This window comes from Natator depressus, chromosome 24 (genome assembly GCF_965152275.1).
Source record: "Natator depressus isolate rNatDep1 chromosome 24, rNatDep2.hap1, whole genome shotgun sequence".
Taxonomy (NCBI): Eukaryota; Metazoa; Chordata; order Testudines; family Cheloniidae; genus Natator; species Natator depressus.
This window is the reverse complement of record NC_134257.1, coordinates 9,611,349-9,626,152: the sequence shown is the minus strand read 5'-3', so window position 1 is coordinate 9,626,152 and position 14,804 is coordinate 9,611,349. Positions and strand designations below refer to the sequence as shown.

The window sequence follows — 14,804 nt, the reverse complement described above, 5'->3', positions numbered from 1 at the left end:
CTGGAAAGGGCCCTGACCTGCTCCACCTGCCCAGCACTGCTGCCGGGGAGCGGGACAAGCCTCCCCCCCGACCCCATTTCCCCAGCTGGAGCGCCAGGCAGGGTAGGGGGACTCCAGGCGGAAGGCGGGGGAAGGGACCCCCATGTGCTCTGGCTCAGGGCCCCACAAACCCCTAATCCGCCTCTGGTTCCTTGTACAGACTCCCCCCGCCCCATCACTGTTACACATATTGTACAGGTTTTCAACACAAACTTTGCACTTCTTCCCATAATCGTCTCCTTTGCGGGGATCATCTGTGGAAACATTTGCTCAGTCTCCTGCAAAACCCCTAACTGGTCTGAACCCCAAAATGTGACAGAGGGGTGTGTCCAAAGCCCTGCCCCTCTCACAGAGTTTGGCACCTAAGTCCAGCCTGCAAGTAGCTTTGCCTAACGATCCACAGATGGGAACCCCTCTCCTGGAGTTATGTTTTCCTGGGAGTTTGTTGTGAGAAAGAGCTAGGCAAATGCCTAACCCCACGCAGAACTGCCAACATCTATTGATTTAAATCAAATCCTGACAAACCTAGTTATTACATTTCCCCCCTTGAGCTCTGACGGGCTCAGCTATCAGGTGAGTAAACAGAAAGTTCCCGGCCAGGTGCTTTGCCTACGATGAAAACACCCTATACAGCTTCAGAAATAAATACAGAGCCGGTCTAGTTAAACGCCACACCATTTCTGGATGTTTCTGGGCCAGATGATCGGCCCTGCGCTCTGCACGGGTGCTGAGGCAGAACTTCACAATGTCTTAGGTGAGCTGAAAATATTTTTGTGGCTCCGATCAGACTGTGTCTTCACACCTTTGTGGCTACGGCAGTGGTGGACTCCTTAATATTGCCATCAGAATGGAAGAGAGGCGTAACAGACAATGCTGTGTTTGTTGTAACTTACATTCTCCTGGGAGCACCTACTTAGGAAAAGACAGTTTATACCAGGAGTGTTTAGTGGGCAGGTAGAGGCTGAGATCGAAGAGGAAACTTTACAGTTAAAGCACCAAAAATGTGGATCAATGGGTTAATTCTAATGGGACAAGAATGCCCCCACTTTGTATGGCTTATAGAGAGGATTCCTGTACAGCTAGACCAACACCCACTGAGTGCACAGCAAAATCTATCAGGACCCTCTCAGGCCTTCATTCTCCTGCTCATCAAAGATGCCTTGGCCTGCACCAGGCAGAGAGAAAGAGCGAGATCACCTTCAATTTTAACCTTACCACATTTATTGACATTTTGTCAGGCCAAAATTGATACCTGTGAAATATTGTCAAGACTTTTCTAACAGGGCCACACGCCGGGAAGTTCAGAGGAGTGCCCCGCTGCTTTGCTCCTTCTCATTGGACTTGAAAAAAACCCAAAAGGGGGTGTAGCAGATTGAGCATTCAGCGGCCCGGCACCTCCTGCTGGTCATCCCCAGCTGTAACCCATTCCCAGCTTCCAGCAAACAGAGGCTAGGGACATATATCTTGGGGTTGTATATGTATATGAAGTAAACATTGCACTAGAAATTTGAAGATTGTCATACAAGTATAGTGACCTTTGGTCCAGATTTTTAAAGGTATTTGGGCAACTAGCTGGATTTTCAGAAGTATCTAAGTGCTTTCAACCTTTAAAAATCTAGCCTTTAATGCCTATTTGGGCAACAGGTTCTACAGAACAGTGGTAACATGGGAAAGAGCATGAAGGTGCTGGATAGGGAGGCTAAATAACAGTTGATAAAGGCCATCCCTGTTGGCGGATTAAAGGAAATTGAAGACATTTTCACACCAACCCAGGAAATCAATCAGCCTCAAAGCCATATGATCCCAAAGAATAAACTTTTGAATATAAAAAAAGAAAAAAGTTGGAATTTAAAACTAATCTTGCACTAGAAACAGGCAACGTAATGCCACAGCGAGAGGCAACTGCTGAAGCTTCTCGCAACTTCATATTTTCAATAATTAGTTGCCCTTAAAAACCTGCACAATGGTGCGCGGTGACAGCCATCTGCACAATGCGAACGAAGGCAAATGATGATGTGCTAAGAGTAATAAAAATAACATTTTAAGAAGTAAATGACATAAAAGGGTGAAATTCCATTGGAGTGGATGAGGAGGAAGAGGCCATCCAGTCAGGCAACCAGATGGCACAGTGACACTCAGACCTCAGTGTTCAGGAACCAAATTAGCGCTCAGCATTATATACATATAATTCTCCCAGCAAAATGATTGACTAATTGGTTAATAACATAGCAAACGCATCCTGATTGGCTAATAACTTAGGCTGGTTAATAATTAAATCAGGCCGTGTTAAATCATGTGCTGCAAAGAGGCGGGGAAGCAACATTAACAGGCCACTCCCCAGGCTCAGTCGCAGTTAAGACCAATTGTTTGGACCGCAATGAGGTTTTCTGCACACCGATAAACTCGCATCAGAGTAGCAGCCGTGTAAGTCTGTATTCGCAGAAAGTAAAGGAGGACTTGTGGCACCTTAGAGACTAACCCATTTATCTGAGCACAAGCTTTCGTGAGCGACAGCTCACTCCACCGCACGCATTCAGTAAACTTGTAGGGATTCTTTTAAACACCAGCAACATTTCGAACCGTTACGATGTTTGGAGGCGGGGGTCGGTAAAAGGGGTCACGGACCCCGGTTGCCTTGGGCAGCTCAGTGCGTGGGATCAGCCGGGAAGAGGTGCCTTGTCTGGCACGGAGACGCCCTGAGCCCAGGAAGTGGGCGCGGGACTCGCCTCTCTGCCCCCCCCCACATTTTTGCATCCACTGCAGGGGGGCTCCCCCCAGCTGGGTCAGGGTCCCTTCCCCCGCACTCTGCGGACAGCGAGTGGCCCGACCGCAGGGTCTCCCCTGGGCGCAGCAGGATTTCGTCCAAGGCCTTAGGATTTTGAAAGCCAGATAGGCCACGAGTGGGATTTTCAAAGGCTTCTCGGGGCCCCCGCCCCGTTTGCGCCCCGGGGGATCCCTCCTGCGCTCGGCGCTGTCCCCGCGGCCTGGGGCGGCTGCCCCCGCCCCCGGCAGCTGCAGCAGCCGCGGGGCGGGCGGAGGCGGAGCCTGAGCCGGCCCCGGCCGTTGCCAAGCCGCGCGGCGGGTTGCGAGGGGCGCGCCCCGGGCCCCTGCAGCGGGGGCGGCCTGGGAAAGCGAGAGCGGGTCGGGCTCTAGCTGCCGCTGACCCCTCCACTGCGCGTGCGTATGGGGGTGTCTTTGGGGTGGGAGTGTGCATGGGGGGCGGCGCGGGTCCCTGGCTGATCCGATGCACTGAGCTGCCCAAGGCAACTGGAGTCCGTGAACCGTGGGTGCCGGGGGGATGGGGAGGTGTGCAAGCGGGGGCATGGCGGTGGGGAGCTGGGGGTGTGTGTGCGTGGGGGATGGGGTGGTGTGCAAGCGGGTGCATGGCGGTGGAGAGCTGGGGGTGTGTGTGGGGGATGGGGAGGTGTGCAAGCGGGTGCATGGCGGTGGGGAGCTGGGGGGGTGCATGGGGGATGGGGAGGTGTGCAAGCGGGTGCATGGCGGTTGGGGGCTGGGGGGGTGCATGGGGGATGGGGAGGTTGCAAGCGGGTGCATGGCGGTGGGTGCATGGGGGATGGGGAGGTGTGCATTTGGGGGTAGGGGGTGTGGGGGTGGGGAGGGGAGCTGTGCAGGTGGGTGCACGGGGGGTGCAGTGGTGAAGGGAGGTGTGTGGGTGGGTGCATGGGGGACGTGTGCATGCAGGTGCAGGGAGGTTGGGTGGGGAGATGGGTACATGTGGGTGGGGTGCAATTAGGGTGACCAGATGTCCCAATTTTATAGGGACAGTCCCGATATTTGGGGCTTTGTCTTATGTAGGTGCCTATTACCCCCCACCCCCTGTCCCGATTTTTCACACTTGCTGTCTGGTCGCCCTAGGTGAGATGGTGAAGGGAGGTGTGTATGTGGGTGCAGGGTGGGGAGATGTGCGTGTTTGGGGAGGACCTGTGTCTATAGGTGCTTGGGGTCGGGTGGGGAGGTGTGCGTGTGGGTGCATGGAGGGTGGGGTGATGCACAAGTGTGTCTGGTAGGGTGGAGCTGTGACTGCAGGGGCAGATGCAATCTGGGTCAGGACAGTTCTCCAGAATTGTCCTTCCAAGCGGCAACCATTGCAACAAGCGCGATTTTAGGTGTCTCATAGGGACTCACAGGGCAAAACCCATCCACACCAGAGGGAGAGTTTAAAACCTGCCTCCAAATTCCTATAGTGTGAGGGAGCCTTTATCTGAGATACTGCAGGGATGGGAGAGAGAGAATCGCCATGAGCTCTTAGCAACATAGTGCCTATGACACACAGTTGACCCATTGTGATTCCATCCAGCAGAGGGCGATGCTGAACACATACACTAGACAACACAGTACAGTACTGATAGCCCCTCTGTAGAGATGGGAGGTGACTTGCCTGACATTACCCAGCAGACAAGGGCAGAGCTGGGAACAGGACTCAGGAGTCCCGACTGTCAGGCCCACTCACTAACCCCATTGCTTCCCTTACAGGCGGGTGGTGCGTCCTTTGGCTGGTGGCGCTTTGCCCCTGCAGGTGGGAGCCGGCACGATGGCTACGGGCAGCAGCTGGGCATGGAAGCCCATCGCACGGGACGCCCTGCTTGCACGTGGCTACCACTCGTGCGATGTGGTGCGAGGGAAGCTGCTGCTCTTCGGGGGGCTGAAGTCGGGTGAACTCAAGGAGCCCCCACTGGGGGACGTGGTGGCCTTCGACCCCACCCTGCTGACGGCTGCCACAGTGGCCCCCAACAGCGGGTACCAGCGCAGCCACCATGACACGGCGGTGCTGGCCGACCGCTGGCTGTGCGTGGTGGGGGGCTGGGACGGCGCCCACAGGGTCTCGGCCGTGTGCTGCTGGGACACCGAGCAGGGACAGTGGGAGCGCTGGGCCGAGGGGCCCTCCAACGACCCCCCCGTGGGGCTCAGCAGCCATACCTGCACGAAGGTGTCGGAGCATGAGCTGCGGGTGGTGGGCAGGGAGGGTGGGCTTCGCACCCAGCGGCGCTTCGCCAGCATCTACACCCTCCGTGTCAACCCTGCCACCAAGACCTACTGGTAGGTCCCTGTGTCCCCGAGGGGGCTCTGGGGCTGGGTCCCCCCCCCCCCAAACTGAGAGAGGTGCACATTGACATAGGGACAGCTGGGCCGAGTTGCCCACCCCCTGCAGGGTGGGATCTGATTAAAACTGGGCAGCAGGTTCGAATTTGGATGCACCCCTTAGAGAGATTCACCTATGGGCATGTGGTCCCCCGAAGATCCAGGCTGTGGGGGGAGGGGCCGTCAGGTCTGTTCCCAGCACTGGGGAGGCCTGTGCCTTAGAAATGGCCATTGCAGTGCCCACTGGGCATGAGATCTGGATTATCAGCTCCCCGATGCCCAGGAGAGTTGGGATCCAGGATTTTGGTGCGGCTCATGTGGATTCCACAGCCCCAAAGTTTAAGGGTGCTCAGGTCCTAGGGCCCCATGTATTGGGATGCTCCCCTAAGTTAACACCCCTGGGCACTGTGGGTGGGCCTGGTGGCCCATGCCAAGCACCCGTAACGCCTCCCTGTGCTCTAGGTACAAGGAGGAGGAATCGCGGACAGCCTCTCGGGCCGGACACTCGGCCATGCTGCTCCGCAACGCAGGTGGCTACCAGCTGGTGGTGTTTGGGGGCCGTGACTCCTCCGACTGCGAGGTGGCCGGGCGCTGGGGCAAGGGGAAAATCCACGTGAGTGTCTGATGACTCTGGACTGTCACTGCCCCAGAATGAGCCCTTTGCTCCTGCCCCACTCCCCACAGCGCCCCCTGGTGGGAGAGACTGGGACTGGAGTAGCTGGGAGCTCCCACAGCCAGTGCTTCTGCCCCACTCTCCACAGCGCCCACTGGTGGGAGAGGCCAGGGCTGGAGTAGAGTAGCAGGCAAATCCACGAACTGACCCTCCTCCTTCCTCCTAGGTAGAGTCCATCCATGCTCCCAAGCTAACAGAGCAGCTCTCCCGTCTGGTTGGCTCCGAGAATGGCTCCCGGCAGGCTCCGAAAGGCCTGAGGCACCAATCCTGCACGGTGGTGGGTCCCTTCGTGGTGGCTTTTGGTGGGGAGACCCTAACGAAGGGGCGAGACACCGTCTGTAACGATCTCTATGTCTACGATACAAGTAAGAGAGGAGACAACGGGCACGCATGTGTGTATGTACTACTGCCCTCTACTGGGTGGAATCAGAACTGCTGAGTCCATGCATCACAGCCCCTGTACTGCACAGACCTAATGGGGAGTCTCCTTTAGCTCAGGTGTCAGGTGTTCATACTGGAGACAGGAATCCTAGTGTCACATCCCTACACCCATGGGGGCAACCTTTACGTCCCCGCAGAGCTCCCTGCCCATGCAGCCTCCCTCTAGCCACTTTCCTCTTGATGCTGAAGTGCAGCCACTACAAACTACAGTTTCCAACATGCATCACTCCATCCTGCTCGCCATTGTGCATTGTCTCTTGGGAGCTGTAGTTTCCACTGGCTGCCCCTGGGGAGTGAAGATGAATGTGACCTCCCAGGCTTTCCTCGCCTGTCAGTCAGGCGGATCTTGCAATCCAGTCGAGCTGGCAGTCCATACCTGGGCTGGGCATAGTTTGCAGCCGTCTTCTCCGCCAGCCTTTCCCAGGCAGGGTGCAACAAGAGGGGAGGATTTCAGAGCTGGGCATTCAGAGATTCGGGTCTGGATTCCAGTGTTGCCATCTCTCACGATGTTCCTGCACGTCTTGCAAGATCTGGTGCTTTTCTCAAAGCCCCGGCTCCTGGAATCATGCAGTTAGAGGCGAAACACAGCTCTTACCTCGTAAAAAACTCAGGCTCTAGCCCTCCCATCCCGGCTGCAGAGACAAGCATGCAAACATGTGAGCCCCGCAGCCTGACGGTGAATAGGAAGAACCCAAATTGTATTAGTTTGTTTTTTATTTTTTTAATGTCCTGATTTTGGGGGCCTGGCTTGTGATTTTTGAATGGTTAGGGCTGGCGATATTATGACTCTCCTTTAGGCTAACACCCTTTGCACCACCCACTACCAGGGTCTGAGTGGGACTGAGAATTGTGGTCTTCCTGTACGAACCACAAACTCCAGGCTGGTTATCCGGCTAGCTGGGCTCCATCACCTCAGATGTCACAAACCCAGCAAAGAGAGGAAGAATAGCCTGGAAGGAAGGATGGCCCAATAGCTAGTGGGCTAGCCGGGGCCCTAGGAAACCTTGAATCAATCCCCACTTCTGCCACAGATGCCCTGGGGGACCTCGAGCAAGTCACGTGAGCCTAGTTTCACAGAGGCACTTTTAGGCACGTAGACAAGCCCACTGGTACACGCTGCGATTCCCAAAGCCACCGCTTGCCCCCAGGCTCCCTACATGCCCATGGGGAGAGGCATCTTGGACTGTCATCTGCAAAAGCCAGCCAGCTAGGAGTTAGGCAACGGGAGATCCTGACAAGAGGACTGTGTCTTAACCCCCACACCGCGATCCACAGCCAGGATTCCTCTTTGGAAGTCAGCACCTCCGGCTCCTTGTGGCAAGGGGATGTGGTCAGGTGATGTGGGAGACCCCAGTTCACGTCCCCCTCTGCCCGTTATGGGAAGGCATTGGAAGAGCAGTCTTGCACCTCTCAGATTTGCACCCCAAACCGTTGGGTTACAAGCTATTCTGATGGGGGGACTCCCTCCACCTCTCCTGTTGGACCTGTTCATTGTGAGTTGGTGTAGTGATTCTGGCTTTGGTGGGACGCTTCTGAGAGTGTCAAGTCAGGACAAATAGCTCAAAGCAGGGCAGTCACAGCCCAAGGCTGGGGTTCCTTTGCACACCAAGGCAAACCAAACCAGCCAGCCAGAGAAGACTTTGGTTTTACCCCAGTGGCTAACCATAAGTCATACGAGCAATTCCCTTAGACACTCCAGTTTCCTAATATCCCCACCAGTGCCATTCGTTATGGGGAGAAATGGTTATGAAAACCAATACCCCAGTAAAAGAAAAAAAGTTCTCCTTCTTCCAAAGGACCAAGCCCCAGATCAAGATACAAATCAGATCTTACCCACAAATCATGCTGTTGCCAATCCTTTAGAATCTAAAATCTAAAGGTTTATTCATAAAAGGAAAAAGATAGAGATGAGAGCTAGAATCGGTTCAATGGAATCAATGACATACAGTAATGGCAAAGTTCTTGGTTCAGGCTTGTAGCAGTGATGGAATAAACTGCAGGTTCAAATCACGTCTCTGGAGAAAATTCCCAGCTGGGAGGGGTCATTGGAAAGCGTAGTGGACAATTTCCTGGTGCAAGTGCTGGAGGAACCAACTCAGGGTAGAGCTCTTCTTGACCTGCTGCTCACAAACCGGGAAGAATTAGTAGGGGAAGCAAAAGTGGATGGGAACCTGGGAGGCAGTAACCACGAGATGGTCAAGTTCAGGATCCTGACACGGGGAAGAAAGGAGAGCAGCAGAATACGGACCCTGAACTTCAGAAAAGCAGACTTTGACTCCCTCAGGGAACTGATGGGCAGGATCCCCTGGGAGAATAACATGAGGGAGAAAGGAGTCCAGGAGAGCTGTCTGTATTTTAAAGAATCCTTATTGAAGGCACAGGAACAAACCATCTCAATGTGTAGAAAGAATAGTAAATATGGCATGTGACCAGCTTGGTTTAACAGTGAAATCCTTGCTGATCTTAAACACAAAAAAGAAGCTTACAAGAAGTGGAAGATTGGACAAATGACCAGGGAAGAGTATAAAAATATTGCTCAGCCATGCAGGAGTGAAATCAGGAAGGCCAAATCACACTTGGAGTTGCCCCTCACTGAATGAGGGAGGCAACCTAGTGACAGAGGATGTGGAAAAAGCTAATGTACTCATTGCTCTTTTTGCCTCTGTCTTCACGAACAAGGTCAGCTCCCAGACTCCTGCACTGGGCAGCACAGCATGGGGAGGAGGTGACCAGCCCTCTGTGGAGAAAGAAGTGGTCCGGGACTATTTAGAAAAGCTGGATGAGCACAAGTCCATGGGGCTGGATGCGCTGTATCCGAGAGTGCTAAAGGAGTTGGGGGATATGATTGCAGAGCCGTTGGCCATTATCTCTGAAAACTCATGGCGATCAGGGGAAGTGCCGGACGACTGGAAAAAGGGTAATGTAGTGCCCATCTTTAAAAAAGGGAAGGAGGATCTGGAGAACTACAGGCCAGTCAGCCTCACCTCAGTCCGTGGAAAAATCATGGAGCAGGTCCTCAAGGAATCAATTCTGAAACACTTAGAGGAGAGGAAAGTGATCAGGAACAGTCAGCAGGGATTCACCAAGGGCAAGTCATGCCTGACTAATCTAATTGCCTTCTAGGACGAGATCACTGGCCCTGTGGATGAGGGGAAAGCAGTGGACGTGTTATTCCTTAACTTTAGCAAAGCTTTTGATACAGTCTCCCACAGTATTCTTGCCAGCAAGTTAAAGAAGTATGAGCTGGATGAATGGACTATAAGGTGGAAGAAAGCTGGCTAGATCATCGGGCTCAACGGGTAGTGATCAATGGCTCCATGTCTAGTTGGCAGACGGTATCAAGTGGAGTGCCCCAAGGGTCGGTCCTGGGGCCGGCTTTGTTCAATATCTTCATTAACGACCAGGTGGATGGCATGGATTGCACCCTTAGCAAGTTTGCAGATGACACTAAACTGGGAGGGGTGGTGGATACGTTGGAGGGTAGGGGTAGGATACAGAGGGCCCTAGACAAATTAGAGGATTGGGCCAAAAGAAATCTGATGAGGTTCAACAAGGACAAGTGCAGAGTCCTGCACTTAGGACGGAAGAATCCCATGCACCGCTACAGACTAGGGACCGAATGGCTCGGCAGCAGTTCTGCAGAGAAGGACCTAGGGGTGACAGTGGACGAGAAGCTGGATATGAGTCAACAGTGTGCTCTTGTTGCCAAGAAGGCCAATGGCATTTTGGGCTGTATAAGTAGGGGCATTGCCAGCAGATCGAGGGATGTGATCGTTCCCCTCTATTCGACATTGGTGAGGCCTCATCTGGAGTACTGTGTCCCGTTTTGGGCCCCACACTACAAGAAGGATGTGGAAAAATTGGAAAGCGTCCAGCGGAGGGCAACAGAAAGATTACGGGACTGGAACACATGAGTTATGAGGAGAGGCTGAGGGAACTGGGATTGTTTAGTCTGCAGAAGAGAAGAATGAGGGGGGATTTGATAGCTGCTTTCAACTACCTGAAAGGGGGTTCCAAAGAGGATGGATCTAGACTGTTCTCCTTGGTAGCAGATGACAGAACAAGGAGTAATGGTCTCAAGTTGCAGTGGGGGAGGTTTAGGTTGGATATTAGGAAAAACTTTTTCACTAGGAGGGTGGTGAAGCACTGGAATGCGTTACCTAGGGAGGTGGTGGAATCCCCTTCCTTTGAGGTTTTTAAGGTCAGGCTTGACAAAGCCCTGGCTGGGATGATTTAGTTGGGGTTGGTCCTGCTTTGAGCAGGGGGTTGGACTAGATGACCTCCTGTGGTCCCTTCCAACCCTGATATTCTATGATTCAGTCCATTGTTCAGAGCTTCAGTTTGTAGCAGAGTCCCTCCAGAGGTCAGAAGCAGGATTGAAGACCAGATGGAGATAAGGCAGCTGCCTTTTATAGTGTCTTCCAGGTGTAAGGACACCTCTTTGTTCTTACTGTGGAAAATTACAGCAAAATGGAGTTTGGAGTCATATGGGCAAGTCACATGTCCATGCGTGACTCAATTCTTTACAGGCAGCAGCCACTGCTCACATGCTATCTTGAACATGCTATCTCAGGAAGACTTCTTATGTGGATTGGAGTCTCCCAAGGTTCATTGTCCGTTAAGTGTTTCTTGATTGGGCACTTAATTTGCAAATTCCTTTCTCAAGAAGCTGACCAAATGCTTTACTAAGGCTACTTGATAGACTAGACTATCAGGGTTGGAAGGGACGTCAGGAGGTCATCTAGTCCAACCCCCTGCTCAAAGCAGGACCAATCCCCAATTTTTGGCCCAGATCCCTAAATGGCCCCCTCAAGGATTGAACTCACAACCCTGGGTTTAGCAGGCAAATGCTCAAACCACTGAGCTATCCCTCCCCCCAAATCAAAACACATTGATATACAAGTACATAGCCAATATTCATAACAAAAATGATACACACATACAGACAGCATAATCATAATTAGCAAATCATAACCTTTCCACAGACACCTTACACGACAACCTTTGTACAATATTTGCTGCAAATATATAACAGTGGTTGCACCAATGATCTATACGGTCACAGGTTATATTAATAACGTCTCAGTTGGACTACAGAGAGAAAGCAGAAGCATGAGAATGGCTCTGTAGCCTGGTGGTTCAAGCACTCACCCAGGACGTGGGGGATCCAGTCCCCTGCTCCACTGACAATTTAGTTATCTGAAGTGCACCAGCCACACCAGGAGAGATTGACGAGCCCCATCTCAGAATGTCCCGTAGCTCAATGGTTAAGGTACTTTCCTGAGAGGTGGCAGATCCCTGTTCAAATCCTTTCCTTTACTGGGGGAGGAGGGACTTGAACCAGGGGTCACTCATGCTCCAGGTGAGCATCCTAACCACTGGGCTAAGTGGCGGGGAGGGGTGTCTCGCTCTTCCAACCCCCCCTCAGCTGCTGTGTGTGAACTCACTTCCAGGGCCCCCTCTGGTAGGCAGCCTCTGAGCACGCCTGCCGGCTCAGATCCTGCCTGCGAGGTAGGTGGCTCGACGTCTGTCTTGCCTGGTTCATGAATTCCTGCGGGGCTCAGGTGGGAGACGGGCTTCCAGGCACCTACAGGGGGCAGCAATGCATGAGCCCAGAGGCAGGAACGTAGGCGCCAAGAGAAATTTTGCCTGCAAACATGTTGGTGCCAAGTGTAGTCATCTTCGGAGCCAGTGGGAATTTGGTGATTTGCAGTGGAGCCTTAAACTGGGATTTAGGTGCCTAAATACAGATTTAGGTGCCTAAGCCTGGGGTTTAGGCACTTTTGTGAATCTCAAGGCCATAGTCTCTCCATTCCTCACCTGTACAATGGGAGTAACGGCCCTGCCCTACCTCCTGGGGCTGTTGTGACAATAAATACATCAAACGTTGGGGGGTGCTTAGACATCCCGGGCCCAGGGCCAGGTAAGGACTTCAGAGTTCTAGAGCAGAGCCAAACATGCCCTCAAAACATATACAGTTAAATAAAATGTTAATATTTTGTGTAGGGTTTCAATAAGAGCCAATTTCTCTTGCTAATGACCAATGACAGTTTCCCCTGCCCTCCCTGGAAGCTGCTGCTGGTCATTTTCATAAGGCAGCATCTTTAAAAGGGAGGGGGGAAGCATCTTTAAAAGAGAAAAAAAATTTCCATTGCAATGTTATCATTCCCCTGTGGAACTCGCTGCTGCAGGATACAGTGGAGGCAAGTTGTTTAGTGAGGATTACAAAGAAGGGATTGTAACACTGATACAGCTGAAGACAGCCCCCGCGGTCACAGTAGCCAGGAGAAACTTCTAAGGGTTTTCAGTCCTCATGCTTCAGGGCATGAGCTGGTTGGAGGTCAGGAAGGAATGTATTGCATGGCATAGGTGTGGTACATTTGGCAAGGGGAGGGTCCTGGTCATTAATATCTGCCTCTGTAGCTTTTGACACTGGTTGCTGTCTGCCACAGGAAGCGGGGACAAGATGGGCTATCTGGAGGAAGCAGGGTACCAGTCCCTGCAGCATGATGCCTCTGATCTTTTGAATTGTAACAGCTCTCCTGTGAAAAGAGATATTAACCCCATTTCACTGATGGAGAAACTGAGGCACAGTAAGGGCTTGTGATTGCCCAAGGTCACCCAGGGACAGGCCTGGGGTTAGAAGCCAGGAATCCTGGTTTCCAGTCCTCCCTAAATCCCATTCTCCCCCTGTTTTTTTTTTATTTAAATCCTGGAGGAGTCCCAAGCCCATATCTGTTTGGTATCAGCTGTCATCTTTGATGTGCAATAGCTCTGACCTGGAGAGTGACCTGGGAACTGACACAGCAAGAGGGGCGGAGGGTACTGAGCATTAATTTTGGCCCAGCTGTCTGAGAGCCTCAAGCTGCTCCTTTCCTATTGTGTTTTCCAGGATGCTCACCACCGAGCTGGTTCCGCTTCCCCTGCTCAGATCGGGGCCAGAAGAGAGTCGGGCACCGCACATGCCTTTGGAACGACAAGCTCTATCTTGTGGGGGGCTTTGGCCCAGATGGGAAGGCCCCCTGCCCTGAGATCTGCGTCTTAGAGATCCCCTAGTGAGGAAGAGGAGAGAGAGGAGGACCTCCCCCTCCTCTCCGGTGCCCTCCCCACTCATTCCCTGGCAATCGTGCGGCTCCTGCAAGCGACCCTGAGAGCCAGCTCTCTTTATGTGTAATAAAAGTGCCCCTTGTTGGCCCAGCTCCTCTCTGCAGGGAGCTGCACGCTGGCACCAGGGATTTAACTCAAACAAGAGAGAGACTGGGGAGAAAAAGTTTCTTTGCTAAAGAGTCAGACCCCCCCCGCCGGTCTCTAGGAACACACAGTCGGCTCTCTACGCGGCCTCCCGCACAGCCAGGAGAGGCCAGGTGTGGTGGTTCTGACATGTCTCAGGGGAAAAAGAAACCAAACATGGCTGAATGGGGCAGGTCTGCGTGGTCTGCTGAGAGCAGGGGAAGGGCAGGGAGCTGTTCTCTTCCCCCACGGATCACCGTTAAAATAAAGCCTTCCACCCTCTCGAGAATTCATCAGCGGAAACGACTGGCTGGCCCGTCCCTTGTCCCGAGGCAGGGCCAGGAAGCATCCTGGTGCTAGAACCAGGCCTGGAGAACGAAAGCTGTTCCCAGCCGTTCCCTAGTTCGCGTGTGAAATGACTTGAGGGGGCGAACGGGGGGGGGGTGCCCGCACCACCAGCCCCCAGGAAGGAGGCTGTGCCCTCCAGCGCACAGACTGGTTTCCCCGAAGTTCCAAGCCGCGCTGTCGGAGGATGGCTTAGTACGGCCAGCCCGGCCCTCAGCTCGTGCCAGGAGAAGGGACCTTGGCTTCCGTACAGCTCTCACGACATCACAGCCGGAAACTTTCCCACATTTGTATGCCAAGTGAGCGCTTGTAAATGAAAGAGGCCTCAGCTGGGACAAGTCCCCAGCCAAAGGACTTGGCGTTAATCACCTCCTAAAAATAACTCGGGCCTGTGATTGCTTCCCCATTCAGAGCATGATATGATGGGGCATCACGCCCTCTCAGACTCTTCTGCCAGCCATGTGGTCCTGCAGATGTACCCCACCCTACAGTGGGGCCATATGTGCCCACCACTTCCCTTGGGGGGCACACTCAGCAAAGGGCCAGGGACGGATCCCGGGGCGAGGGCTGGTCTCCTTTCTGCCCCCCACCTCTGAAGGTCACAGCTGAGGCACGGGGGTTTTGGAGCGAAGGGTGACTTGCATGCTCTGGACGCTGTAGAGGAGCAAAGAGAACCACCCTTGCTGGGGAGGGGAGGGGGAAGAGGGTGGGGAAGGCCTGCTCCAACATGTGCATGCCCACGCCCAGCTGTGCTCACCCTCTGTATGTTCCAGCCCTTTCCACCAGACTTGTCTAGTTAGGCTGTAAACTCTTTGATATGAGGACTGGTCCCCCAGTGTGTTGCGTGTGCAGCATCCAGCACAGGGTCCCCGATCTGAGTTGGGGTCCCCTTAGCACTGCTGGACTACATGCACTGACTGTTTCAGACTCTCTGCAAACTCAGACGGGCATCTCTGCAGCCGAGGTGGGTTTTCTT

General features: G+C 53.5%; 1 protein-coding gene across 4 annotated transcripts; it reads left to right on the top strand.

Moving 5' to 3' along the window:
• The first annotated feature begins 2,444 nt into the window (after positions 1-2,444).
• KLHDC9 (kelch domain containing 9) lies at positions 2,445-14,520 on the top strand. 4 transcript variants are annotated; one of them, XM_074938183.1, is made up of 5 exons: positions 2,445-2,463; positions 4,534-5,097; positions 5,602-5,752; positions 5,979-6,177; positions 13,146-14,520. In XM_074938183.1, the coding sequence occupies exons 2-5, from the start codon at positions 4,592-4,594 to the stop codon at positions 13,307-13,309; spliced, it is 1,020 nt and encodes a 339-aa protein (XP_074794284.1). In that variant the 5' UTR covers positions 2,445-2,463; positions 4,534-4,591; the 3' UTR covers positions 13,310-14,520. The 4 variants fall into 4 exon arrangements, with proteins under 4 accessions (XP_074794284.1, XP_074794282.1, XP_074794281.1 ...); XM_074938181.1 differs by lacking the exon at positions 2,445-2,463 and adding an exon at positions 3,080-3,216; XM_074938180.1 differs by lacking the exon at positions 2,445-2,463 and adding an exon at positions 3,249-3,322.
• The last annotated feature ends 284 nt before the right edge of the window (positions 14,521-14,804 follow it).

What these genes read in the sequence shown, in the direction of transcription:
- KLHDC9 (XM_074938180.1), top strand. Translation starts at nt 3,252, where the DNA reads ATGGGGGGCGGCGCGGGTCCCTGGCTGATCCGATGCACTGAGCTGCCC. An exon ending in GGGGCAAGGGGAAAATCCAC is followed by an intron (nt 5,753 to 5,978) that starts GTGAGTGTCTGA and finishes CCTTCCTCCTAG; the next exon opens with GTAGAGTCCATCCATGCTCC. An exon ending in TCTCTATGTCTACGATACAA is followed by an intron (nt 6,178 to 13,145) that starts GTAAGAGAGGAG and finishes TGTGTTTTCCAG; the next exon opens with GATGCTCACCACCGAGCTGG.